A 26,156-nucleotide genomic window follows, 5' to 3' on the forward strand; every position below is an offset into this window, starting at 1 on the left:
TCCCTCCTTTCCTGTCCTAGCAGTGCTGATGTCTGTCTGTAGGCAAAGCTTCTGCTTTCAGCGTGGGTCCCGGCATCTTTCTTTGAACTCACTCCAAACTCCAGTGGCAGTAGGGTAGGCAGGAGCTTCCAGACAGCCATGCATTGGTTGAAGTCACTGGTGGTTTGCCCTTCCCCAGCACAAATATTGAAAGGGAATAGCTGAGCACATGAATACCAATGCAGTGAACTCCTAGGAATGCAGACCAAAGCTTACCGTGGCTCACTAAGCTCTTGGTCTGTAGACGCCTACTCAGTGATGTATAACTTTGATTCCATCTAAATTAGCCTAACGCTGAGTGTAAGAATGTATTAATCCACCTGGACAGTGATTTTGCTAGGGCTTCACCCATTGTAAAAGATTCAAACTCACACAAACAATCCCTACAGCTATCTTCATATGACAGCCAAAATACTGCTTCTTTTGAAGGATGTGAAAAATGTATAATCAAGCTGTTTTCATAACACAGGGTTTGAAAGATCTTCTTTATTTTTAACACAGTTTCAGGGAGGAAGGGGTCACAATTTTTCAATTTTTCCGTATTTCCATTTCTCTCTTTCCTTCTATTCCACGCATCACTGCCCAAGTTGAAAGAAAGAAAGAAAGAGAAAAAGAAAAGAAGAAAATAAAGAAAGAAAGAAAAAAAACATAACTCCTAATTGAAACTCAGTCCTTAAATGCCCCGCTCCTCAGAACACTGACCACTGTGTCCCAATGTCTGGGAAGGATGTACTGAGGCATGAAATAACAGCGCAGCAGATCTCTCACAAGCTAGCTTTTACCAATAGCTCTGTAAGATAACAAGAGAGCATTCCCTCTGAGACAGGCTGTCTCGTGTGACCCTCCTTATCTCTCTTTCTTTTCCCCTGAGTGCACTGCCAGGGCGGACTGTTTCCTTTATCTCCACAGGAAGCAGTATCCCGCTTCCCCGAGGACGAGCAGTTGGCACGAATTCAGAATGTCATCCAGGAGCTCCCACCATCGCATTACAGGTGAGAACGTGCCCATCGAGCTGCTGAACAGCGTGGTGACCCCCACCACCAGGGAATGTTGCCTGAAACACCACTGAAGTTCATTTCTGGGAGTCAATTTCCAAAAGCTGACTTAGTATTTCCAAGTCTGACAACTCATCTGGCATTTAAATATCACCAAACAGACTGTTGTTTGAGATCAAACAAGCTCTCCCTGCCTCAGTCTATCACCTTCCTTCGCCATGTATGACCCCTGTGGAGGTGCTTGGGCAAGAGCCAAGCCCTCCGCCTCTTGCAGCATCCCATTCTGTTTCCCATCCACCATGCTAAGGATTGTTTGGTTCATGCCCCATCCTTGGCCACACCAGAGCAGAGTTGTTCAGGTGTTCACTGCCATCTCCTGTAAATGCTAGTGCTGTAAGTCCTCTCTCCCATCCAATGGCCTGTTGTGCCATTGCAGACACTTGACACACTTTTCTTCCTTCATGTGAAACTGCAGAACGCTGGAATACCTGATCAAGCACCTGACTCACTTGGCCTCCTTCAGCAACATGACCAACATGCATACCAGAAACCTGGCCTTGGTGTGGGCTCCCAATCTCCTCAGGTACAGTATAAAGCCCAGAGCACCACCCTGAGCTCCAATGAGAGCATCAGAACCTGAGTCTGGGGACCCATCCTCTGAGGGAAATGCGAAGACAGAGAAAAGCAGAACAACTAAAGGGAACAGTAGGGCAAACAGCTTTTAAAGGAGAAAAAAAATCTTCCAGGTTGAATAATCTGAGGTTTTACTGAAGCATCCAAGGAAGCTTGTGGGTTTGTGTGTTTCTTTTAATAAAAAAGCTGTTATTTGCAAGTTAAGCACATTGATTTAAAAATGAGGAGTTAGCTCATCACTGTGGAACGGAGATGACATTTCTGACAGTGCCAGCGCTTCTGCAGTGGGGTGATGAGAGACAGCAAGGCTTGGAAGTGAGAGCAACAGGGCAACAATAACACAGGCCTGTGTCCAAATCTGCTTAGAAGACATGAGATAAGCTTGGTGGGCTCAAGGTGGCATTTAGTGTGAGACCACAAGACCATCAGCTAGTGCGTGGTGTTTGCTATGCCTGGCAGTCTGCTGGGAAGAGGTCCAGAAAAGATGCAGACAGCGGTTGGGGTGATACGCTGCAGAGATAAACAGAATGAGAAAAAACAGCATATTGGGGAAAAAAGAGAAAGAAATATTTTGTACCATCTTGTTGAAATTCCTTCCCTGTTCATCCCATACCCATGTATTGAGGAAGAGTCCAGGACTGTAGCTGGGCAGGAGAGGGATGACAGCAGAGCTGGTGGGGGGAGTCCTGGGTTGGGAGAGGGCAGGAGGGACAATAACTGGAGAGGTACAGGCCTGCAATGCATTCTCTAAGGAGTTACCTCATTCTAAATCACAAACCAGGCAAGACCAGGTTCTGAAAATTAATCAAATGTTGACCCTATTGGATATCAAAAAATGGACCTTTGCTGCTGAGGTACTTTCATTCTAGCATCTGTCCTTGTCAAAAAAAAATCCTGAAATCTGTTTCCTTTTGCAATCTTTAATGAGTACAAGACCCAGGGAGGAAAAGAGAGAAGCAACAAATACAACTTCAGCCTCCTTACCGGGTTATCCTCTTGGCAATGCCCCAAGCTATTATCTAACACACCAGTCATTAACTTTACAAAGGATCCATTGCCCAGAGATAATTTCTTCAGCAACACTTTGGCATGTCAAGATAAGGAATGTTTCTTTGCTGAGAGCAAGAGTGAGAATGTGGGAGAGCAGGAGGGCAGAGAATAGACAACCGGGGCACATGGCAAAACATTGACAAAATTGGAGTGGGGAAGACCTGAGCAAAGTTCTAAGGGATTTCACTGAGAGATGATTGAAGCATTGAATAGGGATCTGGAGAGAGTGTTTGAAGGCTCCTGTGTTGTCTTTCAGGTCCAACTTTGAAATAGCTAGAAGAGGAGCAAAGAGGAAAAAGAATGGAGTTTGCAAGTCACAGTTTTATCTGCTGCTGAAGGATGTAAAAGCTAAGTGTAGGGGAAATAACACAGGCAGGAAAGAAAATAACAAAGGTAGCAGAGAAAATAGGGAAAATGGTTTTTACTAGAGTTAAAAGGCAGAATGAGGATGGGGGCCTGTGAGGGGAGGAGACCAAGAGGTGCAGCAAGACTGGGGCAAACATCCGTGTTCCAAGCCTTGCAGGAAGAAAGCTGGTCTTCCCTTCCCCAGGGCTGTGTGTGGCAATGCTGGGTACTAGTCTACCTCTTACCTTATACAGGTCAAAGGAGATTGAGGCAGTTGGCTGCAATGGGGATGCAGCTTTCCTGGAGGTGCGAGTGCAGCAGCTGGTGATCGAGTTCATCTTGAATCATGTGGATCAGATCTTCAGCAACAACAGGAAAGCCAGCTCTGCAGAGAACATTGGTAACAACCTCCTTGAACTGCTCCACATGTCACTTGCCATGTATTCCAGCTTTAACTGTATCCCCTTCAACTAATATCTCCAGCACATCAACCCTTACTATCCTCACAGACTCCTCCTAAGATACCTTGAGCCCAATCCCTCATTTCTCTTGTCCTCTTCATCCCTATCTCCAGCATTTTCTTTTTGAATACCAGCTTATTCAGCTTGCTCCCATTTTGCTCTATGGCTTGTCTTTTGCATGATCTCACCCAACTTATCCATTTCCACAAAAGAAAGGATTGCTTTTCAGTCCCTGGTCTAAGTTTTCTCTCAAAGTCCATTAAGCACAGTCTCAGTTCTTCTTTCAGGCTCCCCCAGTTATAATTGCTCATACCAAGAATACCTGACCTGAAGCCACCATTATCCACCCAAGTCAGAGGCCACAATCCAGGATAAAACTTAATCTTATGTTCTTAAAAGTTATGTCTTGTACCTGGAGACATTTTATGAAAGAGATTTATTTCTTTTCCTGGGACATCATCAGTTTCCAGAGATGCTGATTTTGTTGCTTGGTGACAGGTTTGTCAAAATACTTTTAAGCCTGGGAAACAAGAGGGCTTGGATCCACTGTGACCTCGTATCATTTCAGAAATATGCGTCTTTCTATCTTTCAGTTTTATGCACTGGGAGGACTTTTTATACCTTCAGAAGTGAAGGATTGACCACCTTTCTGCTTTCCAGCCCCATGTCAGCTTATTTCATCCACCTTGCCCTTAACATGTGGCATTCTCTGGTAGTCTCTCCCTGGAGCCTGCATTTCTAGTGTGGTATCCTGCTCGATCCTGCTCTGCTGGTGCCATTCCTATGCCCTTATTTATGCCCTGGCAGAAGGCACGGAGTGAAAAACTGCTCTTTTACTGCCTTAAGCACTGTAGCAAAGCACTGGCTGGTAAATTCCAAGTCTTCCAGCTGTACTGCAAGTCACTGGCCTAAAACTTGTCCGAGTTTGCTAAGTGCTGAACATTGCTGGCCTTTAACAGCAGTATAGAGTCAAGAAAGGAACATGCTGATAGTCCCAGTTGATTTCTTAGTGGGAAAGTGCCCCTTCACCCAGCCCCTCTGCACAGGCAGTAATTTGCACTGTGCTTCAGCAGTAGGGCTAAGTACTGAGGAGATTCAAGTCCACTGTGCTTCATACACCTCGAGGTGGTCTGTTTAGGACAGGGTTGTTATTGGGGTGGCATATGGGAAGTTGGCTTTGCTAGTGCTCATGTAAGCAGAGAGGACTATTGGTCGTACTGCTTTCCATAGCCCTGAAATGCATTAGGAAGATGAAAGTAATGCTGTTTTTCAGAACAACCCCCCGTTCTGGAAGAAGACAAGGAGAAAGATGTGGAAGTGAGAGAAAGAATTAGTCACCAGGTTTGGATCGGGGACTGAAGTCCTCCAGAATCTAGGGAGGAAGGAGAAAGGGGAATGTGTGTGAATCCTGGTGTTTTTCAGTGGTGCTTCTTTCACACTAAAGCGTCTCCAGCAGAGGCAGCAAGTCCGTGCAATACAGCCTTTGGCGGGCAAGCATAGCCCCTGCTGGGAATGCACTCGGATGAGGTTGCTGGGGAGCTGGAAGACTTATCTGACAAAGAGCCTCTCTCCCTGCACGTGCCACTCCTTTCCCCCCTCTGCAGGAGATATTCCAGTCAAATAACAGCGTGAAGCTCTCGCTCCTGTCTCTCCTCACCCCAGGCTGGAATGCATGTCCTTGCTTTTCAGAGAGCGCATCGGTGGTGAAAAGCCTGACCCTCCCCTCGGCCTCCCTGCCCATGAAACTGGTGAGCCTGGAAGAAGCGCAGGCACGGAGCCTGTCTGCATCCCACCCTGCTCGGAAGGAGAGGAGGGAGAACAGCTTGCCTGAAATTGTGCCTGTAACCGGGTCCCTCTTCCACACAGTTGTTGACCTCCCCGACAGCAAGTGAGTGCCAAGAGGAGTCTAAAGTGCAGAGAAGTGCAGGTTCCCCAGGATGATCGGGAATGAGCCTTTTGTTAGTGTGACACCCTCCCCCCCCGGCACGCATGAACCTACAGCCACCACTGAGACAAAATACTGTGCCTTTCTCAAAATAGAGAAGCACTGCAGTTGAAGTGTTCATAGCTCCATTAGTCCTCTTCTCTCCAATGGGCCAGAACCTCCTGTAGGAGGAATTAATTGTCTTTGCATCCTTGTGTCAGCCCAGGATTTGACTAAACATGGGCTGAACATGGAGCAGGTCCACACACATCTCTCCTACGAGTTCCACCTGCTGGCGGCTGGTCCATGGTGTGCCTGGTGGCATTGACTTGCTCAGCTTCATTGTTCTCTGTTCCTCTGCACCCATAGCCAATCAACAAGGCAAATTTTCACTCCTTTGATGGAGAGATATTTACATAGTGGCACCTATGCCAGGAGAAGGGTCTCATTTCAGCTGAGGTTGCTGCAGTTGTTGGGACTGCTGCCCAGTATAAGCATTTATCTCTTTGATCTATCGGTTAATATATGGCTCCTCTACTGCCTGGTTCTGAGAGATTATAGCCTCTGCAGCAGGAATCTTATTAATCTACAGACCCATAAAGCACTGAGCAAAGATATTTATTTCCACTTGATATATTAAAGCAAAAAGGAGCCATCTAACAATACTAGCAAGAAGATAACCAGCTTAAGACAAAGGTTGTATTGCTCCTCCAGAGTTAATTTTCCTTCCTCACTTGAAGAGAACAGTCCTATCCCCAAGATATTAATCCTTTCTGTAGTGCTGATTTGTGCTGAGTACTGATCTGAAAGAAAAGTGGAACTACAGGGCTAGAAAGCCCATTATGGAAAACAGGGAGACAAGGAGACAAGAGGGCTCTTGTTTTGGAAAAAGGGAGATTGAGGAAGGAGTCAGAATGGGTATGTGAAGGAACTGAAACACAGCATCATGAAGTAAAGCATATAGAAGAAAACAGGCTTCAGAAGTATCAGTTTCTTTCTGTTTAAAGCTGGGATTTCCAAGAGACACAGGGAACTGGTGTCCCACTTCCTCTGACAGTCGAGATTCCTTGAAGCCTCTTCCTTTTTGGATAGTACATTACACTTGCATATGATCGTGTAACATTTATGATTAAATGAATGTTGATCTGAGAAGCATTAATAGCTAGTTTGCATTAAGGGATCATTTTATTTTCACAAATTCATAAAAACTAGGAGACACATTGACTTTAGAGGAAAGCTGTGTGCACTGAGCGGTAGCACTAGTTCCATCACTTCTCTGGAATTTATCTTGCATTCTGTCATTAAAACCTGTTTAAAAGGTAGGGTTTTTTTACTGTGTTGCAAGGTAGTTCGAGCTTCAGAAGTCTGTTTTCTGAAGACAAGCATGGTTGATTACTCAGTTAATCACAGTTGATGTAGATGATGCCAGAGTCAACTCTCTGAAGAGCCAGCTTAGGTGTCTTTCCATCTATGACATGGTTTAATCAGCAATACAGATAAATCACTTCCAGAAAAGCAAGACTTCGATGTGACAAGAAAAGATGGACAATGTTGAAGCGAGATAGCTCAGAGGCTTCTGTAGGATATTAAAAAGACAAGATTCTCTAGGGTTTGGTAACCTCCCTAGCCCTTTTTCCTTCCAGGAGAAAATTATCTACCAAGTCCAAGAAATGGAAGTCAATATTTAACTTGGGCCGTTCTGGCTCAGAATCAAAGTCTAAACTGAGTCGAAACGGGAGTGTCTTCGTAAGGGCACAGAAGCTTTCTGGTAAGAACACACTTTTCAGTTCAGTATTTCTCTCTGCAGCTTTCTCCTGTGGTAGTGATAGCATGGGGCAACCTATATCCACATGACACTAATACCATTAGACTTGACATAGTCTAATGGGATCATGTTCATTGCCTGGGTTCATGCAAATCTCATTTCCACATGCTAGTGAGAAGCACCATTTCAGGAGGATATGGTAGACATCTATAGTAAATATTCCATTTTGGTATGTGATAAACAGGCTCCTGTAGCTCAGCTGTCAAGCTTGGGGACTAGGAAATACTATGTAGGTTTGGATTAGTCCACTCTTCCAGCCCAGCTAGCCCCTGGCTCCTAATGGTCCTTACACGGCAATGGGTTGACGGCTGTCCTTCCACTAAAGGGCATTAAAGAACCAACTGTGTTCAATCTCTTTGTGAAAAACCAGGCACCAGGAGTTCCTGTGGCTCCTGGCACTCAGGACTTTGAGGAAAACTATTACTTTTGGAGGTGGTGTTTGGAGGAGCACTACCAAGCATTGCAAGACTTAAAGTGAAACAGTTAATGTAGCAACATTACCTACCACCACATATAAGACAGGCTGTATTTGGATCAGTAGTGAGTGTGAAGCCAAATGCTGGATCCAGCTCTTTTTGGATCCCTGCCTTCCCCCATGTTTTGCATGTACAGATGGCCTCGCATAGGGTGCCCCGGCAGACCTCGAAATAGCTCTCCATCCTATTTTGATCACGGGATCACCTTCTCACTTTGATAAGGAATACTCTGTCCCAAAATAGTGCTAACTGAAGGATGCCCAGGAATGACTGGAGCCCAGTGATGGGGGGGCTGAGCCTTGCTCCAAGCACAGTACTAAGTGACAGGAGGTTGTACATTTTCATCAGCAGGACAAGAAACACAACCATGTGCAGAGATTTAGGCGCTGAGGTAGTGCTTTGGAGAAGCAGTGCTTTAGTGCTGCCATGTTGTATTTCTCTGTGCTGTCAGCTTACAGCCTAATGTGAGGAAACAGATGAACTTGCTGTTGAAACTCAGCACATGTTTTAACACAGTTTGTGTCCGTGCACACAAGTCTGCAAGTCACATAAAGCACAAGCTCCACAGCTTGAATTCTGTTCCTCCAGGAAAGCGAAGCCAATACTCAAGACATCATGCCATATGAACGTAAAAGGTAGCCAGGACTCCATATAGATGCAACGAGTAGCTGGAGCTTCTCCTATGCTCCTGTGAGAGTCAGTTCCAGAAGCCTTATTTATATAAACAAGTGAAGCCCAACAAGCCTGCTCACTTTCTGCCTTACCTACTATGTACAGCATCATAAACAGCAAACTTTGCTCCCAGACATTTTCCAGAGCTCCACAGACCCTTTCTGTGCTCCCAGAGACTAACTTGTCTTCCTTGCCAGCTACATTCTGCCCCTCATTTGCCGTTTTCAGAGTGGTAACAGCTACACACTTCCAAAACCTCCTGAAACAGACCTGTAGAGTGTCTGTGACAAATGGCATCTTTTTTGCTGGACAGGCAAATCCAATGAGGGTGACCAGGATAATAGGTTGTGTACTGCCCTCATACATTTCACAGGGTGCTTGCTCATGCCAGCAAAAGAGCTTGGGAATGCAACGTAAAAATAACCTACCATTTGCTATCAGGAATATAGAGAGGTGAGAAGGCATTTATGTCAGTTTAGTAAGAAAGCCCCCATGACCAATAGCCTGACTTGATTGGGAAGTAGCACATAACAGGTTTGGGGATGCTGAACTGCTTCACAGTGGAGCTGGTGTTGACTGTCTGGGTTAAGTATAGCTCTCCACATGTCCGGCAGGTGCAAAGCTGTTGTTAGCACTAGCAGATCCCCATATGTGTGCACAAGTGTTGTGGGTAATAAGCCGCATGGTGTGGATACAGAGGGAGAATGCTTGGGAATGGAAAATAACTTTGATGTCTGCCTGGCATGCCTGTCTATATGTGGCCTTTGGTCTTTATGGGCAAAGCTGCAGGGTCTGAAACCTGCTTCTAAAATTCATTTTCCACAGAAAAAGCAACAATTCGGCCCGCGAAGAGCATGGATTCTCTGTGTTCCCTGCCAGTGGAAGGTGAGACATCAAGAGCCTATACTGTAAGGGTGAAGGATTGCACCTCTGCATTCTCAGCTTTCCCCCATGCCTGCATGGCTGCAGTGTTTTGTTTGCCTATCTCACCATGTTGTGTATCTTTGTATGCTTATGCCATGGCTGCTGACACATGCCCCTACCTTTGTGTACACGCATTTTTAACCCTTTTCTGTGTCTTTTATGTTGGTGCATGCTCCTGAGAGTTACTACTGTGCCTAGCTGCATCTTTATTGACAATGCGATTGCTTCGATTTCATTCTTGGTTACTCTGGGCACAAAATTACCATTCCCAAAAGTGCTCCCAATAAGCCAACAAAGCCTAGAGCTGTGGCCTTTGTGGGCAATGCAAACTAGCCCAAGACTTGACTGCATTTGATTGACGGGGCCTTCTAATAAAAACCTTAGGTGATTTCCACTGGAAGGCATCCTATACAACCCTGCCTGCCCAGTTTGGAGGATACCTGAAGGCTGGAGCCTGGAAGGTCTTCAATACCTGCTGTCCCACTCCTTTGGGTTAATCTTGGTATTCACCAGGGCAGGACTCATTCCCGGAGGGACTGAGGATCCTTACAGGGAAAGGTTATTTGCTAGTCCTTTGCTTCCCACTGACTTCCTCCTCTCTTCCCACCCCTAGGGGAGGATGAGAAGAGCAGATTCAAACGGGCAGTGACTACTGGAGGGTTTTTTGTTCCGGTGATGAAGATACGCACAGGAGGCACAGGCAGCTCGTATGACCTCAGCAAGGAGAATGAGTGGGAGCGGGAAGGATCTGCCATGGGGGCCAGAGGAAGCACAGAGCTGAGTGGGGAGAAAGGGCCCCCCCGGACACCACAGGCAAAGTCACCACCTGAGCAGCTGAAGGTCTTCCGGGCAGCAGAGGATGCTGAGAACGAGCAGACTTCACCCAAAGGTGGCCGCATGTTCTACACTTGTGAAACAAGCACCAAATCGGGCTTCCCAAGCAGCCTCTTCCCCTTGGAGGCCTCCCCTCGCCACCAGAGGAAAGCCTTGAACATCTCAGAGCCTTTCGCTGTCTCTGTCCCGCTGCGGGTATCTGCAGTCATCAGCACCAACAGCACCCCGTGCCGTGTGCCCACCAAGGAGAAGCTTTCCCTCTCCAGCCTAGAGGAGCTGTCTTCCCTGGTGGCTGAGAACACCAGCCCCTCTGCCTTGGAAGCAGGGACACACACGAGGACAGAGCAGGTGTTGGAGAGGAAGGAGAAACAGCCGGGGACCACTCTGCCAGTGGCAGCATCCAGAGGTGTGTTAAGGAAGGGGATGTGGAGCCTCTGCTGGGCTTCTGGAGGTGCCTTGAAGGTGTGGAGGTTGCTACAGCTTGGTCTCTTTCTTACAAGAGCAGTGTGGGTTTTGATGGTAGCAGGTTAGTGCTTGTTGCAGTAATGAGACTGGGGAGGTGCGTGGCCTCCCAGCAACGTTCTGTTGCACCCAGAGGGAGCTCTTTAGCTTTGTTAGTTGGCATTCAGTTGAAACAGCACCACTTAGTCTGGGTCACAAGTGTTAGTGACATGGTTTAGAGGTGGACTTGGCAGTCCCGAGGTAATGGTTGGACTTGATGATCTTAAAGGTGTTTTCCAACCGAACTGATTCTATGATTCTAAGTAGATGCATCATTCGTTTGTGTTTCTGATCCAGGCTCTCCCCCTGAGGAGCTGGTGGCAGCCAGGAAACCCGAGCCCTTAGAAACTCCACAGCCAGCAGCAGAAAATGAGGAGATGTTATGTGGGCAAAGCAGCACCAGCAGCCCCCAGCAGTCCTCAGAGCAGAGTCCCACCTCGGAACAAACACCAGCCTCAGAGGTTCATAAGGGGCCGCTGCCTGCAGACAAGGCAGAGCAAGGACAGCTCAAGACAAAGGATGTCTCCTCAGAAGGCAGCTGTGTTCAGCAGGAGATCAAGACAGCCAAGACAGAAGAAGGGTCATGCTTTAGACATGTGGTAAGGAAGAAAGCATGAGGAAAAAATGTGGGGGACAATGTCATGGTGGTGGCTGGGAGGTTGTTTAGAGTTTCACTGTGTGTCCATAGTCACGAAAACTCAGCCTATGACCTAGACTAAGCAGGGTCAAGAACAGATCATGTACTGATTCCCTTCTGACCACATCACTATGTGGTGATTTACTTTTACACAACTACCTTCTGTCCCTTTCTTGTCTTCTTTTCCTGTAACTATATGATTGCAGTCAGTGCAATCTGTCTGCTCTGAGACTCTCCAGATGTGAGACTGTCCGGATGTCTGAGCATCTTGGCCCATGGTCTCTGAATTCCCCTTCTTTTTTTGCTGTCCCGTTTGTCTTGGACAGCCTGAACAGTCCTTTTCTCTTCCATTCTGTATGCACTATTTTTTTTTTATTATTATTATTACTACTACTATTATTATGATTACTATTACCTCCTCTGTATCTCTAGCAGAGCTTTTTCACCAAGTTTCTTACAGCAATACTCATCTCTGGACAGCTATTTAAAGATCTGTTGGCATAGCTCCTTGAATAGATTATTCATTCCAGTTTGTGTGCGATTTGGGAATGCAGATCCTCTGGCAAGGCCAAGACAGCCTGAATGGGAAGAGCTGAGACATTCCAGCTACTCATTCACCTCACTCTTTCAGCACATCTGTCCAGGCTTCATTTTGGCCGCACCTCACATCTTCCCCTCTATAAACTCACTTGTTTATAGATGTGTTTCCTTCCTTTAACTGGTAGCAGTACAAGTGTCTGTGTTTCTGTACCTGTAAGTGTGCTCATCCAGGAGCCTGTCTATTCTAAGAGGGCTGTTTGAGGAAGACGAAGGGGTAAGATGGTGATGTGAGCTGCCAGCTCATGGCATTTCTTCTGTTTTCCAGACTGAGGAGGACCCTGCCAATGCCCTTCTAGAACCGCTGTGGCCAGAGATACAGCAGGAACTGAAAATCATTGAGCCTGAGGAGGAGCTCTTGGTCTTGCCAGCCGCTGTTCCCAAGATGGGCCTGATTTCAGAATCCTCTTCTTCAATACAAGCAGATAGTTCTTCCTCTGGCCCAGAGCAAAGTCCAGCCCTGTCTGAGCAGAAATCTGCAAGCAGAACACCACAGATAACAACTCAGGTGCCTTTGTTTGGTGCCACTGTCATGGAAGAAGAAGACAGCCTCCACAGGGGTCAGTCTGATGTGGCTGCACAGCAGAGCTGTGCTTCATCCCTACCCAAACTGGGTACTTCTCCAACTGGCACAGCCACTCCAAAGAACCACCATGCAGTGGTGGACAGCCCGAGTGAATGTCTCACTCCTCCCCTGGACTGGAAGCTCTGTAGTCAATCAGAATTTAATGAGGTTGCTCCAAGTGATGGATTTTCTTGTTCAAAAGGAGCATGTCCAGAGACAGGGAGAGAAAAAGATAGCACTTGCCAGCTGCAGAGGGAAAAGAATGGTCTTACCAGAGGCCAGGCTCAGAAGGAGAAGCCTGAAATCATGACTGCTGATGAAAGGGACACATTCTGCTCCAAGGCACTAAGTGGAGCTGGAATCCAGGAGCTGAAGGAGAGCAATGCTGTTAGCAGAACCCATGATGCTGGTGACCAGGATGATGAGGATACCTGGACAGATAATGTGCAGAGCTTAGAACTTGTGGAGCCATGGGAGGATCACCAGTGGGTTACGAGCCCACTCCATTCCCCTACCTTTAAGGATACTCAGGAGAAGATGATACAGGAGTTTCATCCACAGGGCCAGAGAGCAGAGACAGGCCTTTCTCTTAGACCACGATTCAGTCGCAGCCTCTCCCTGGACAGTAAAGACACAGTGATGAGTCTGTGGACTATCCCATTCTCTTTCATAGATGCCACTGATCAACAGCAGCCATGCAGTGACATTCTGCCAGTGACTTGTGAGCTGCCCAAGACACAGCCCTTCTCCCCATCTAGTTCGGGCAAAGTTAAGCAAGGTGAGAATGGCACAAGTCTTCCAGAAGAACCTGCCAAAAATGATGAGCTGGGGTGCCCCCTCACCAGGGAGGAAGCACCAGCTGAGAAGGAAGCACCTTCTAGAATCCTTCTTTCACAGCCAGAGGAAAAGAAAGTGGATGTGAGCAAAGAAAACCCTTGGAGCTCAAAGCTTGAACTGTCTTTACCGTACCAAAATAGCTCAGGCAGCTCTTCACAGGCAAAGAACATAGAGGAGAAGTTATCCATGTCTCTGGACACTGCCCTGGGAGGAGAGACTGTTGTCAAAGTGTTGTGCTCTGCCACTGAGTCACAGCTGAGTAGTAAAGGTGAAGAAACACCTCGTAAAGTGAAGACTCGGCCATCATCCCTCAACTTGGATTCACTCCTTCCAGCCCCAGATTTCTTCACATTCGAGAGCCTGTCCATGCCTTCTGCCCCTGGGAACCTCCTGTGCGGGCAGAAGGAAGTGAAAAGCAGTGATTCTGTCCCATCGCTGCCCACTGCCTGCCCTGCTGCCAGTAAAGGCGTTACTTGGGGGTCTCATTTCAATGCCCATGTGGATCTAGACTTGGATTACCTAGCGGTAGCCCATGCCACCACTGGCCGTCGTAACTCTGCCCCTGTCAGCGTGTCGGCAGTCAGGACCTCCTTCATGATTAAGATGTGCCAGGCTAGAGCAGTGCCTGTGATACCGCCCAAGATCCAGTACACCCAGATCCCCCAGCCCCTGCAGGCTCAGAACACTGCTCCTCCAGCTGAGAAGAAGGAAGCAGAAGCCAAGCAGGCAGTCAGGCAGACTCAACGGGTGGCATGGAGCCACTTGGACACCCCCAAGAGCCCCCTGGCAGAGAAGAAAGCCAAAGAAGAGAAAGAAAACAGTGACCCAGCTCAAAAGGACTCAGCCTGCCCTTGGCACAGCAGCCTTGGCTCTTCTCTGGAGACATCTCAGTCAAGTCAGTGCCCTGCTACAGATGTCCCTGTTCTGCGCCGAAAGCGCACCTCTGAGGGGGAAACAGCTGGAGATACCCCACAGTCCTCAAAGATGGAGAGGCCATCAGGGTTCTCCAAGCCTTCGTATAGGTCTAGGCCCGGGAGGCCCCAGAGTCTGATTCTCTTCAGTCCCCCTTTCCCCATCATGGACCACCCCTCCTCTTCAGCAGACTCCAGGGTGTTGCTATCACCCATAAGGAGCCCTACTCAGACCACCTCTTCGAGCCCCATTTGTGGCGATCTGTCTGAGCCTTCGCGGACAACGCCTGAGGGGGTGACGCTGCGGAACAAAATGACCATCCCCAAGAATGGCCAGAGACTGGAGACCTCCACCAGCTGCTTTTACCAGCCCCAGAGGCGCTCTGTGATTCTGGATGGACGAAGTGTGAGGCAGATCGAATAGCAACTGCCTCTCATATTCCTTTTTCATAGTGGATGGGATAGGAGTGTCCATGACCAACTCTGTTGCCATTTTGCTGTTGTTAGAACTATTTTGTGCAAGATGGACTCAAATCCTTTAGGGTTTCCTGCAAAGCATTTTGCTATGGAGGTTCATAGTCTTTTGTCTTGCTTCTCCTTCCCTTTCTCACCCCTGCCTATTCCCTCACCGCCTGCTTCTTTTTTGCATGCCAGTCCCAGGGAACTTGCATTTCCTCATAGTCATTGTCTAACAAAGCCCTGTGAAAGTCTCATCCTCCCTATGAAAAAAAAACAAAAAGAAAAATAAATCTTGGTATAATTAGAAAATAGGGCTGGGGGGAAACATTGTTCCAAAAGCACTGCAGCCCAGGGTGCAGGGGCACAACATTTGCTAGGGAGGTAAGCCTAGGTGTTTGGGACTTTCTTCTATTGTTTCCCAGCCACCAGTGAAGGACCATGCCTATCCATTCCTGTTGTCTGATTTAGACAGTGTAAATCAACTGTGCAGGAGGCTGGGCATAGCTGAAGAGGAAGGTGAAGCTGGCATGAGCAAGTCATTATACAGGGTGTAAAACACCCAAGGATGTTGCAGTGACAAACATACAACCTGAATGTGCTGCCTCCAGCTCTGTCCTTGCATCAGAGATGTGCTCTTTGCAGCATATGCAAGGGCTAGAATGGAAGCAGCTGGGCAGGAAACACCTAGCTGTTCCTTTAATCTCCCAAATCCAGCTCATGAGCTCTGTTGTGCTCAACCACACCTCGCTGGGTCAGACAAGGTCCATGTGGCTGGGGAATGAGTGTGAGGCTGACTGTTCAGTAGTAGAGACTTGTCAGGCTGGTGTCAGTGAAAGCAAAGACACAGTCTTAACAGAGGCCAGAATCAACTATTTCCATCATTGCTTAAAGCCAGATGACACCTCTGCAACTATCTCCAGCTGTGCTCCACACTGCCAACAGCAGGGAAAAACAAGGGCATCTTCTGATCCACATGGCCTTGGGCTATTGCCCTTTCGAACCCTGACTGGCATATCTTTGACCCTTGGTCTTTCATTGCCACTGTGTGGCATGTCCCCATGTGCTTCTTCTTCCTTTAAACCTCCTCTCCTTGTGGTTTTACACTGTTTCTTTGAGACCACAGCTGGTTGTCATCTCCCTGGTCTTCACTGCTTTCAGGTGGGTTAAGATTATGGCAAAGAGGATGATGTTTAGGACTGCAAAATAGATAATGAACAATACAATGAGAGGGGGATTAAAGTGAATTAAACTCTCTCCTGAAGGGTTATTACTGTTACAGGCAAATACACATTCATATACGCAACAGATGCCACAGAAACAGAATTAAAGGTTCCTTTGTAAAGGCTCTAACTCTACATTCACAGCAGGCTCATCTATTGCCTGGTATGTGACTGGGGGTGATTGCAAAGGCACGCACAGCCTGTGCTGTCTCTGCAATTTAAGTTCCACTGGAGACTACAGAAGAGATGGGAACACAGGTGTTGCTGCCAGCACTGAGATTGTCCCTGTAATGGTACTTGCAGGGGCCATCATTCATGGGGAGGTCTGTGTCTGTAGGCCCTCAGGTGGGTATTACGGGCTATAGTTTATGAAGTAACTGAGCATCTGGTAGGAAGTGCTATAGCCACCACAATGAGTGTCAGTCAGGATTTCCTGAGGGATGTATGTTTAGGGCTTTTTTTGTGAAGTACTGGCATTTTTAAACTGTTAGCAAACCCATGAGCTCCTGGTGTGTACTGAATGTGTCACTTCATGTGTCACTGTACCTGGAGGGCCCAGAGCCTGTACGGTGCTTTCTCTGCACTATTTGATTGCAAAAGGAGGGAGATGGCAGAGTACTTTTGAGAAGTTCTGGTCCCACAAATGCAAGCAATGTATCTTCAGCAGAATTTTCCTCTAGAATCCAAAGGGAGTGTGAAAAAACAGGAGGGCTTTTCCCTGTCAGAGCTTGCAGCTTTTGATCCTCCCCGCTGTACTCCTCTCTTGTGCATAACACCATGTGAGAGAGAACAGAGCAGAGAATGAAGCCCATGCTGTCAGTGGAGGGAGAATATTACACCAGACAAGAGCCTGGAGTTCTTGTTGCAGGTCCGTGTTCTTTCACAGATTGCAGCCTATGCTTTGTCTGGGCATGCTGTGGACGGCAGGTCCAGAATAATCAGCTTCATGACAATTGTGCTTTCCTTCTCCCTGACCATAAAATACCTGTGAAGCCTCCCATTAAAACTAGGAGATTGCCAGTCCTCGATGCTCCTCATAGCACAGCTCTGCTTGGCATTTACATGGCACCCAAATGCCTTTTTTACTGCCTCATGGGAAAGCTTTCAACCACCATGGCTGAGTTAATGGCAAATGACTTGAGAAGATGTGATATGAGGTATTGTGGTAAGGTATAGGGAAAGTAAAAGGTATGGAAATGATGCACAGGATTTTTTGGCATCAATAGAACAGTTTACTTTGGACGGGGATTTATATTCTCTCAGTTCGTAGAAGTTTTATCTGCCAAGGCATCTGGAATGGGGCCAGCAAAGCTCACAGAGTACTGTGGAAAGGAAAAGAAAATGTGATGAAACCTTGGCACCTTAAAACAGTTCTTGTCTTTTTTTTTTTCCCCTCCTTATTCTCATATAAGCTGATCTGTGAACAAGAAATGAAGTCTGGCAATTTGTATATAATATACTGTCTTAATTCTTAACAGCGTTCCAGTAAGTAATAGCGCTTTTGGCATAAGTGGCGAAATTCCTGCAAGAGAAAATGACTCTAAATCATTACTTAATATTAAAGATCAGCCTCAGCTAAAATCTGTATCCAGACTGTACTTTTTGAGGGTGTTTCAGAATTTGAACTCAGAGCCAGGTCCTGGGTTTTAATGAAGCAGAGATTCTGCAATGGCATCTCTATTTTGTAGCTCGATCCCATCTCTATCTACAGTTACGTGCAAAGCTGAGAGAGTACTTTCTGAGAGTACTGTGCAAGGTGCACCACTGCACTGAGGTCACCATGCCCAACTCCATACTCAGACTTCTGCAGGCTTTGTAATGCTTAATGGTGGGTCCATGTTAATACTGATAGTTGCAAGACCAGAACTTGATAGTTAGAGAGAGCCAGAAGATAGGAGCCATCTCCCAATGAATAGTGCTGAATGTGTGGTTGGAGCTTCCTGAGATCCAACCTTATTAAGAGACCCTGAGGTCAGCTTCAGAGTCAGACCCAATCTCATCTTTGCTTCAGAGCCATTAGCTTGCTTTCTGCCATCCTACAGCAGCAGACTGAACCTGTGACTGGAAGCAATCCCGAAGTTCAGGGTTTTGCAGTGGTACTTTGTGGGTACCAAACTCCTGCCCTCCAGCACAACCCTGCAACACTAGAGCCTTGAAGGAAGGGTTTGGGTTCTTTTGCTCGCTTTTGGGTTTGTTTGGGGGTTTACTGTGTGTGAAGTATTATGGAGAGGGACAGATTGTTTTATGGGAGATGGGGCAGCCCAGAATATGAGGTTTTGTGTACAGGAGAGTTAAGTCAGGTGTTCTTGGCATTATGGAAAAGACCTCCCTAAACAGACTGGCACATCATTTGCAGCTCTACAAGGATCATTTCAGGGACTCTGCAGTACATTTTGAAGAGTGTCAAAGTTGCAGATGGCCCCAATCTGTCATGATATGGTATCACCAGCATATGTTGCTAGGGAACTTTCACCAATGGGAGACAAGAGACACTTATTCTTCCCATGTAGTCAGGCAGTTTGTACAGCTTCTGTTAAGAGTAACCCAGAGTGAAATGGCTGGGCTGTCAAAGATGAGAATCCCCTGATGGAAAGGAGGGGCATGGAGAATGTTAGCTCATGTGGGAGCTGCTTTATTGGCAGGAGAGTAAACAGGAGGATTGTATTTTACCTTATAAACCACATTCCTCTGTCCTGTCTATCCCATGCTATCACTTCAGGAAGACTGAAGCACTTCTTTTTTTCACCTTTATTGCTTCAGAGGAATTTAGGTCTGTATTAGAGAGCATCCATAAAACCCTGCAACATATTCCCTCATCCAGAGTCCAAATGGTGCAATTAAAGTATTGTTTCTTTCTTTATGAATTCTGAAATGCCTGTAGTGGTGAATATTGTGTTGAATTTATATATATATATAAAAGAACATTTTATATATATTAAAATGGAAATCTAATTAAAATGAAGGAATTGCTTAAATAGAATCCTGCATATCTGTGAAATGGGCTCATGCATGGAACTGGTTTCTGCTGCAAGTTTTGTAGTACTGAGGGTATGAGATCAACTAGTTTTTTGCCCACAGAGGAGAAGCTAATCTGTGGTGGGCAAAAGGCTTGAATCTGCCTTCCTGATCAGGATCTTGTCCTGAGAGAGCAGAAATAAGATCAGCAGAGACAAGAGTACAAGGACTGATTTAAGTTGCCACCACAAGCATCCCCCCCGTCCTTGGAGATGCAAACAATCTACTGGAGTATGTATTACCCTTCAGGCATGCCCAGGTTTTGCAGTTGTCCTTTTTGCTTCTTTCCATTTCTAGGGAAAACTAATCTCTAGGGGAGGGGAGAAGCTGTAGCTGATGCCTGTTTGGTTTAGTTTTGGCTTGCTCCTAATTGATGTAAAGGCTCGGTGATAACTAATCCTGCTCCAAGCAAGGAATGGAAAGCTTGCCACGGAGCTCAACTGGAGATGGAGCAGGACTTCAACAGCCCTGGAAAGGAAGGGTGGTAGGAGGCAAGAGCTTCCTGAGGGCTCCATGCAGCAGACCAGACCTTAGATCTTGTTCTTGCAGGCACTGGTCCCCTTTGAATTACTCTTTGCTGCCAGGTCAAGGGAAGGGCTGGAAGTCAGACACTGTGAAAAGGACTGTCCCCATCCCACTGGCCCTGGTTTGTGATTACTTCTCCTGCTAGCTCTGAAGGATTGTATTTTTGTTAAGCTTTGTTCTCTGTGTGGACTTGCCTGCCTTTGTGCCTTTGCTTTTAAAAAGAAAGAAAAACAACAGCCACAAAAGAAAGGTGTTTTGCCAGGTCTCAGCCATGAGATTAAACTGGAGTTTTTATAAAAACAGACCTGTGCCCTAGTGATGTTTTGGAACACTTTCTTTTTCCTTTCAATTTGGTTTATGAGTGCAGTGCAAATGCATTTGTGTTCCTCTGACGTGGAGTTTGAGTCCTGTTTTCGTGTGAGTGGCACTCAGCTGTGTTTGACTGTGTGGATGAAGGTTACAGCCTGATCACACACGTTTCTTACTGTAGAATGACCAAAGCATCTGAAATGCTTTCAAACTTCCAAGGGTAAAATTCATCTTTCTTCTTACCGCTTCCAGCTCTACCAGGCTGAAGTTTCAGTGATGCACAATCACATCCTCCTATCCAGCATATCTCCTGCACAATTCTGCCTTGCCTGTGATAATGTAGAGCAGCCATGAGTACATAAATACTCTGGGATTCCAGTTCTTGTAGAGAGGAAGCCAAGATGGAACAAGAGAAGCTACTATGAAGCCTCTGGTGTAGGCACTTGTGTTGATTTGTAAAGGACAAGCAAGAACTCCAGTATTAATTAAGTTCCCTGGTTCTCTGGATTCTTACAGTGCCCTTGCTGACCCAATCTCTGAGCTGTAGCCTGGAAGTGAATTAGTATTAGTATTAGTATCTATCTGTTATTCTACCCTGGGGTTGTAGCCACAGTGGACATACCTGCAGTTCAGCCTGCTCTTTGTTCTCCTTAAAGACCACATGAATCCTTAGGTTACATGGAATACTTCTTGTTCCTCCTCAGCAGCTGAATTCAGGGCTTGACTCCCCTTCCTACCTCTTTCATGACTTCAATTTCCCTTTAGGAAAATGCCTGGGTTGTGCTTTCTGCTTACCATGACAACTGGCACACAAAGTGAGGGAAAACCATGTCTGTTGAACTCTGAAATTGTTTGTCATAGCCAACTATTACTGCTGTATGAGAAACAATGTTTTTGTACTCTTTGTGCCACAGAGTCTAGCAATGACTTGGCCATAAGACAAGTGAAGAATCTCAAACTTCTCCCCAGCATTCCCATGGTTATGAAAATCAAGTAAAAGGCTCCAGTCAGCACTATTCCCTAAATCAGAGTGCTTGAACACATGGAAGTGCTTGCACACAATTCCAGCCAATTTCTTTTGCTTTCCTACCACCATGAGTGTGAAAGTCTGACTCAAGACAATCTTTTGTGTATGTTGCATTGGAAGCAACAGCTATAACATCTTGGATAATTTCAGCTAAGCCAAAACCAGGATTAAGCAAGTTCCCAAACTGGCTGTAAACCAGGAAACAAGCAAAACCAGTGCCAAAGAGCATTTGATACCGGTGTCTCATGCATCCTCCTTTCAACACAGGAATTCAGCTATGGGCAACAGAACATCTAGCTGGTATCCCACTGGATGGAGCTAAAGGCCAACTGAGAGCAAAGGGAAGGCAGCCAGTGCAGGCAAGGAAATAGAGCCCAGTGAAGGAGACTTAGGCCAAGCTGGTGCAAGGTGTCAACAACAGCAAAAAGAACAGGTTCATAATAGCCAAGACAGAGAAAGACAGTGAGCTCTCCAAGTTCACTTTCTGTCAGAGCAGAATAAACTACAAAGAATAAAGAATAAGTCTCTCTACAAGGGTAAAAGATGAACAGTTTCAGAGTTAAGGATTAGAAATGAATGGGAGCTGCAAAGCTCAGACTAGCCAAGTCCTGATGCCCCCAAAAGTTAGATACAGTATGAGTGTTAAAACAAGAAGGTAGCTATTTTCTCATGTCTTATTTACAAACTGCAATGAGAGATGAACTAAGTTTTGCAAACCTAGAAAATCCATAGGAATGATGTTGTGCACTTTGGGTCCAGATCCATCTTAAAACTGCACCTGTTTTCTTCCATAGCACTTCTTTTAAAGGGGACATATATCTCTCTATGATTTAAATCCCTTATCTGAAAAGAACAGGAAATATCTGAATTCAGTGAGAGGAAATGGTTTCAAAGAAAACTTAGTAGCTGCTTAAGAATGAGCCACAAGGAACAGGAACACAGGAACAACCAGAGCTGGAGAAGGGAAAATAACACACATGATGATTATTAAACAGAAAAAGATTCCAGGTAAGTAAAACCCAAAAAGGGAAGAAAACCCCACAACCAAACAACTCCAAAACCCAGCCAATGAGACAGATTTGGACCAGTCCAAAAAATATCAGATAACTTCTTTCCCTCCTCTTTCGTAGGAGACAGGAAAAAGTTTACATCCGAAAGAACAGCTGCTCACAAACTGCTTTACTCACCTTTTTTATTGTATTGTGAGATAATTTGCTTTAAAGACCAACCGTCAGACAGTGGAGGCAGAAGAGAGGTGTAAAAAGACTTGGCTGGTTATTTGCGGGGATTATTTGAAGTGTCATGGCTTTACCTTCTCCAGCCTCTGTGCCAGCCACAGGACCCTTCTAAAGGTGACCATTGTTTTGGAAAATATATAGACAGGGAAGGTTTTCAGTCCTGCATTCAATCACGGTCAGTAACAGCCCTGGGTAGGGAGAGCGGCTCACTGCTCATCACTTAGCAGTCTTGCAGAGCTTATACCAAGTAGTGAATGTGCAAGAACTGCAGATGACCTTGCCCATCCTGGAATTCCACCTCGCGTGCAAGCTAACACAGCCAGAAACACCCTCACCTTTTATTCCTGTTGAGGATGAGCTCTCATCACTCATCCTCAACTCCTCAAGCAGCAGGATCTCCTCAAGATAGATGCCTGAGATTACAGACAGAGTTCTTGCAGGAGGTTCCCAGCATACCAAACGTTGCAGAGGCTTTCCCCAGTTGCCAAAAAGGGCAGGGCTGCCAAAGGGTGGGAGAAGGAGGCTTCATTTATGAGCTAGTTTTAGGTCATACTTGGTCCCAATAAACATTTGCTTGGCACAAGTCCCTGTTAAGGAATGTGAAAATCTAAGATGCCAGGGCAGCGAGCAGGACGAGGGATAAATCTGAGTCAGAGGATACCAAACACCACCGACAGCCCGGTTGATGGTTTTCACAATAAGGTCGGTAGCCAGATGCAAGCATGGAGATAGTATGTTGTATATGGTATACAGTGGAGATAGTATGTTGTACATGAATCAGTAAGGTAAGGAGAAATAGGGCCTGAGAGAGTCTGTGTAAAGAGATCTCACGCAAAAGAAGAAGTAGTGAGAGCAAAGAAGGAAGGGGTAGGAAATCCTGTTGGAAAAATATACAAAGGCAGCCCCATTGCCTGAAGGAATAGACACATTCAGTACTGCCAGCCGCAAGCATTCAGCAGTGTGAAAGACATCAGGTTATGTCTGTGTGTGTGCGGGAGGGAAGCAGCTGAGGACTTGGGATTCTTGTTGGCTCGGAGGCCACGCTGCTCTGTCAAGTCTGACCACAGGATGTTTCTCAGCAAGGCCCCCATTTCTCAGAGCTGGGATTGTTACAATAAATTAATAATCTAAAAATACAGTTGATAACTCCATGGGAGAATCAAAACATGCTTCGTTTGCCAGGAGAGAGCTGTGAATATTCACACCTACAGAGGAGAAATGCACAGAACAAATCTGCAAACAAACTGCACACCTTCCTTCACCCTGTCTTAGCCCAGCAGTTTACATGCACATATGCATATTGCCTGTTTTGAGGACCATAAAACATCCACCCATACCTCCGAGCAGCAATCCAAACAGCTGAGAATGACCAGGATTTCTTTACAAGCCTCAGCCAACACATAAACCAGTTCACTACCATTCCTATCACAGACTCCATCCCTTCCTCACCCTTCCCCTGGCATCCCAGGTAAAGAAGTTGCAGAGATTGGAATCAGCCTTCAGAAGCTGAAAAACCTGACAAAGCTGGGCAGGAGTTTTCACAAGCATGCTCAACATCATTCTGCCATCAGTCCAGTCCTTTTCTTCTTCCTCTGTTCAGGCGGCTAAAGCTGGATTTTTCTGGATGCACAGGGACACGGTTGGCACTCTTGCATAGATCCAGCATTGCCCTGGTCAATCACAGCTTTTTGTTTTAAGAACATAAATCACAAAGTGCAACGTGAGGGAAAGGCTTAAGAAGCAGAAAGCAAAGTGAAGGACCGAAATTTCATTAGCTTAAGCTGCTGTTTACGCAATAGGTCAATGGTATCATTTGCAACTGGTTGGAGCAGTTAATACTGCAACTTTTTGCAGCTGATTGTACAAAACCTTCTTGCAAAGTAGTGTAAAAAAAATAATGTCAGTTCCTCTTCTCCTGCAAAGTCTTGCAGCATTTTCTCTGCGTTGAGAGCAGTGCTATCATCATACCACAGTCAGACGCAGCAGAAAGGAAGAGACCTCTGGGTCTGAAGCAAAAGACCAGAGGAGGAAAATAGTATTTGACATTACCTGCTTCTGTGGTCCTAAAGTCATATCTCCAGCCACGTCCATACATAGAAGGTCTTACTAGTCCCACAGCCAGTCAGGGCACCCACTGGAGTTCCAGAAATGACTTGAGCAAGAGAACTTTACACAGGAAAGCAGATATCCATGAAGGGTGCCATGACTGAGGAGGTATTGGAGAGGTTTGGTCAAGCAAGGACAGAGGCTCTGTGCCTGCACTGTCCTTCCTTCCCCATTTCTCTTCTCTCTGCTGTTGTGGTTGGTGGAGATTTGGAGTTCATGGCAAGTGGCAGAGAACCCAGTCTTTGCCATTGCTGCCGAACTTAGGCAGACAGTGGTTCTCTTTAGACTTCTTTAGGTTTAGGTATTGCTGTAGCTTACAACAACATACACACAAAAATCCTCCACCACCAAACTCCCCCCAAAACCCGCAGACCACTGACATGCACAGTCCACACACTCTATCCATGCCTTGAGTCTCACAAAACAGTGCTGAAGGCTAATTTCCTTATGGAAATTGCTAATAGTGGAGCATCTCCAGGACAGTCACCATGCCACCAATCCAGCGAAGTGGCTGATCCATTGGGATTTTCCTTTCTGAAGGCACACACATAGAGAAAAAGCCTTCTATGTTGCAGAGGCCTAGACCTTCCTCAAGCTATTCACCCTGATAGCTGCCTCTTTCTCTCCCCCAGCACTCTAGCAAGTGACTATTCAGCTGTAGAGATTCTGTAGTACCATGCATAGCAGCACTCTGATCTTCAAGATACAGGACTTTAAAGCCTGCCTTTGCACTGCCCCACATGTCCCAGATACAGACATTTACCATTTTCCCTTCTCAAACACACAATCTAAAACAAGAGAAAGATTTCATTTCCACTTCTTTTTAATTGGTATTTTGGTGAATATACAAAACCAAAGAATCAAGGCTAATGGCCAGTGTGAGGACCTGAACCAGTGCACCTTTGGAAGAGGCTTCACCTTAAAATGCTCTATACAGGAGCATATTTCAGATGACACATGTAACTGTTGAACTGTTTACTAGGAAAGACACCAGATCAGTCTGGGCCAAAGTAAACAGCCTCTGTTGAACAGAGCAAGAACTGTAAGTGCTGATGCAAGGACTGGATTTGGTTCAGTTAGCTCCTTGCTTGCATTACTCACAGGAGTTATTCCTTGTCATTATTTGCCTTTTGTTCTACCTGATCTGGGTATGTGGAAAGGGGAACTACATAGGGGGATGTGATCATATACATGTAGGTAGCTGAAGCAAGAAGTGTGGTAATCTAAGGGCTTGAGACAGCCACTTTCACAAAGCCAGCTACAGCACAGGACCTCACTTATTCTGCACGAATCTTGTGTAAAGTACGTAACAGCTTTTTGAAGCAGTTGCTTGTTAGCAAGTGGAGCTTTCCCTGGACTGGCACTTCTGAAGGTAGGAGCACATGCAGTAGTTCCATCAGTGACAGGAGGTAGGCTTGGATTTAGGGCTTGACGAGCAGCAGATTTTTTATCCCTGACATTGCTTTACTGCTGACACACTTAAACTCTTTGAGAATCTGCCTTATTCTAAGGCAAGGGGTGACAGAGACCAGGAACAGAAGCTGAACAATAAAATAGATTAGAGATGTCTGCAGTCTTCTCCCTTGCAGCATCTGTCTTTATTGGTCACAGAAGTTACAGCTTTGCTCACATAGCCCTTGCTGGAGCCTTCAGCATTATAAGTTATATTCAACATAGTTTTAGAGAGACATTTGTCTGAAGCAAATGCGTATGGACATTTTCCTTTCTGATGGTATCATAGGGCAAATCAGATCACTTCTTAATCTTATGCTCCAAGGATTTCTTGCACAACGAAAGAAGGATTGTGCCTCAGCCAGGAGGCATTAAGGCTGAAGAACAAGGGGCAAATAAAAGACAAGAAGATTCTTTCCTGGAGTTATCAGCAATGTGTGTCAAGTTTTTAGAGGGCAAAAGTGTATATGGGAGAGGTAGTGGGAAAACTTCAAATCCTCCGTGGCACAAGGGAAATGGAGCAGGAGGCAAATGCTGTTTCACATGGTGCTTCAGGGCAGCGCTGAGTGTACCAGGCCT

The 26,156-nt window shown here is 46.1% G+C and overlaps 1 protein-coding gene across 1 annotated transcript in view; it reads left to right on the plus strand.

Annotated features, from left to right (window-relative positions):
* ARHGAP31 (Rho GTPase activating protein 31) overlaps positions 1–14,650 on the plus strand; it is a gene marked incomplete at both ends in the record, with an annotated part of 54,826 nt that extends 40,176 nt beyond the window's left edge. The window contains 9 exons of the mRNA XM_080613632.1: positions 949–1,031; positions 1,510–1,617; positions 3,317–3,462; positions 5,213–5,411; positions 7,091–7,215; positions 9,246–9,305; positions 9,958–10,584; positions 10,977–11,278; positions 12,182–14,650. Coding sequence (XP_080469758.1) covers positions 949–1,031; positions 1,510–1,617; positions 3,317–3,462; positions 5,213–5,411; positions 7,091–7,215; positions 9,246–9,305; positions 9,958–10,584; positions 10,977–11,278; positions 12,182–14,650 — 4,119 coding nt within the window. The remainder of the gene's footprint in view (positions 1–948; positions 1,032–1,509; positions 1,618–3,316; positions 3,463–5,212; positions 5,412–7,090; positions 7,216–9,245; positions 9,306–9,957; positions 10,585–10,976; positions 11,279–12,181) is intronic.
* Between the last annotated feature and the right edge of the window lie 11,506 nt (positions 14,651–26,156).

Source organism: Psittacula echo (genome assembly GCF_963264785.1).
Source record: "Psittacula echo genome assembly, chromosome: 3".
NCBI classification, from domain to species: Eukaryota; Metazoa; Chordata; class Aves; order Psittaciformes; family Psittacidae; genus Psittacula; species Psittacula echo.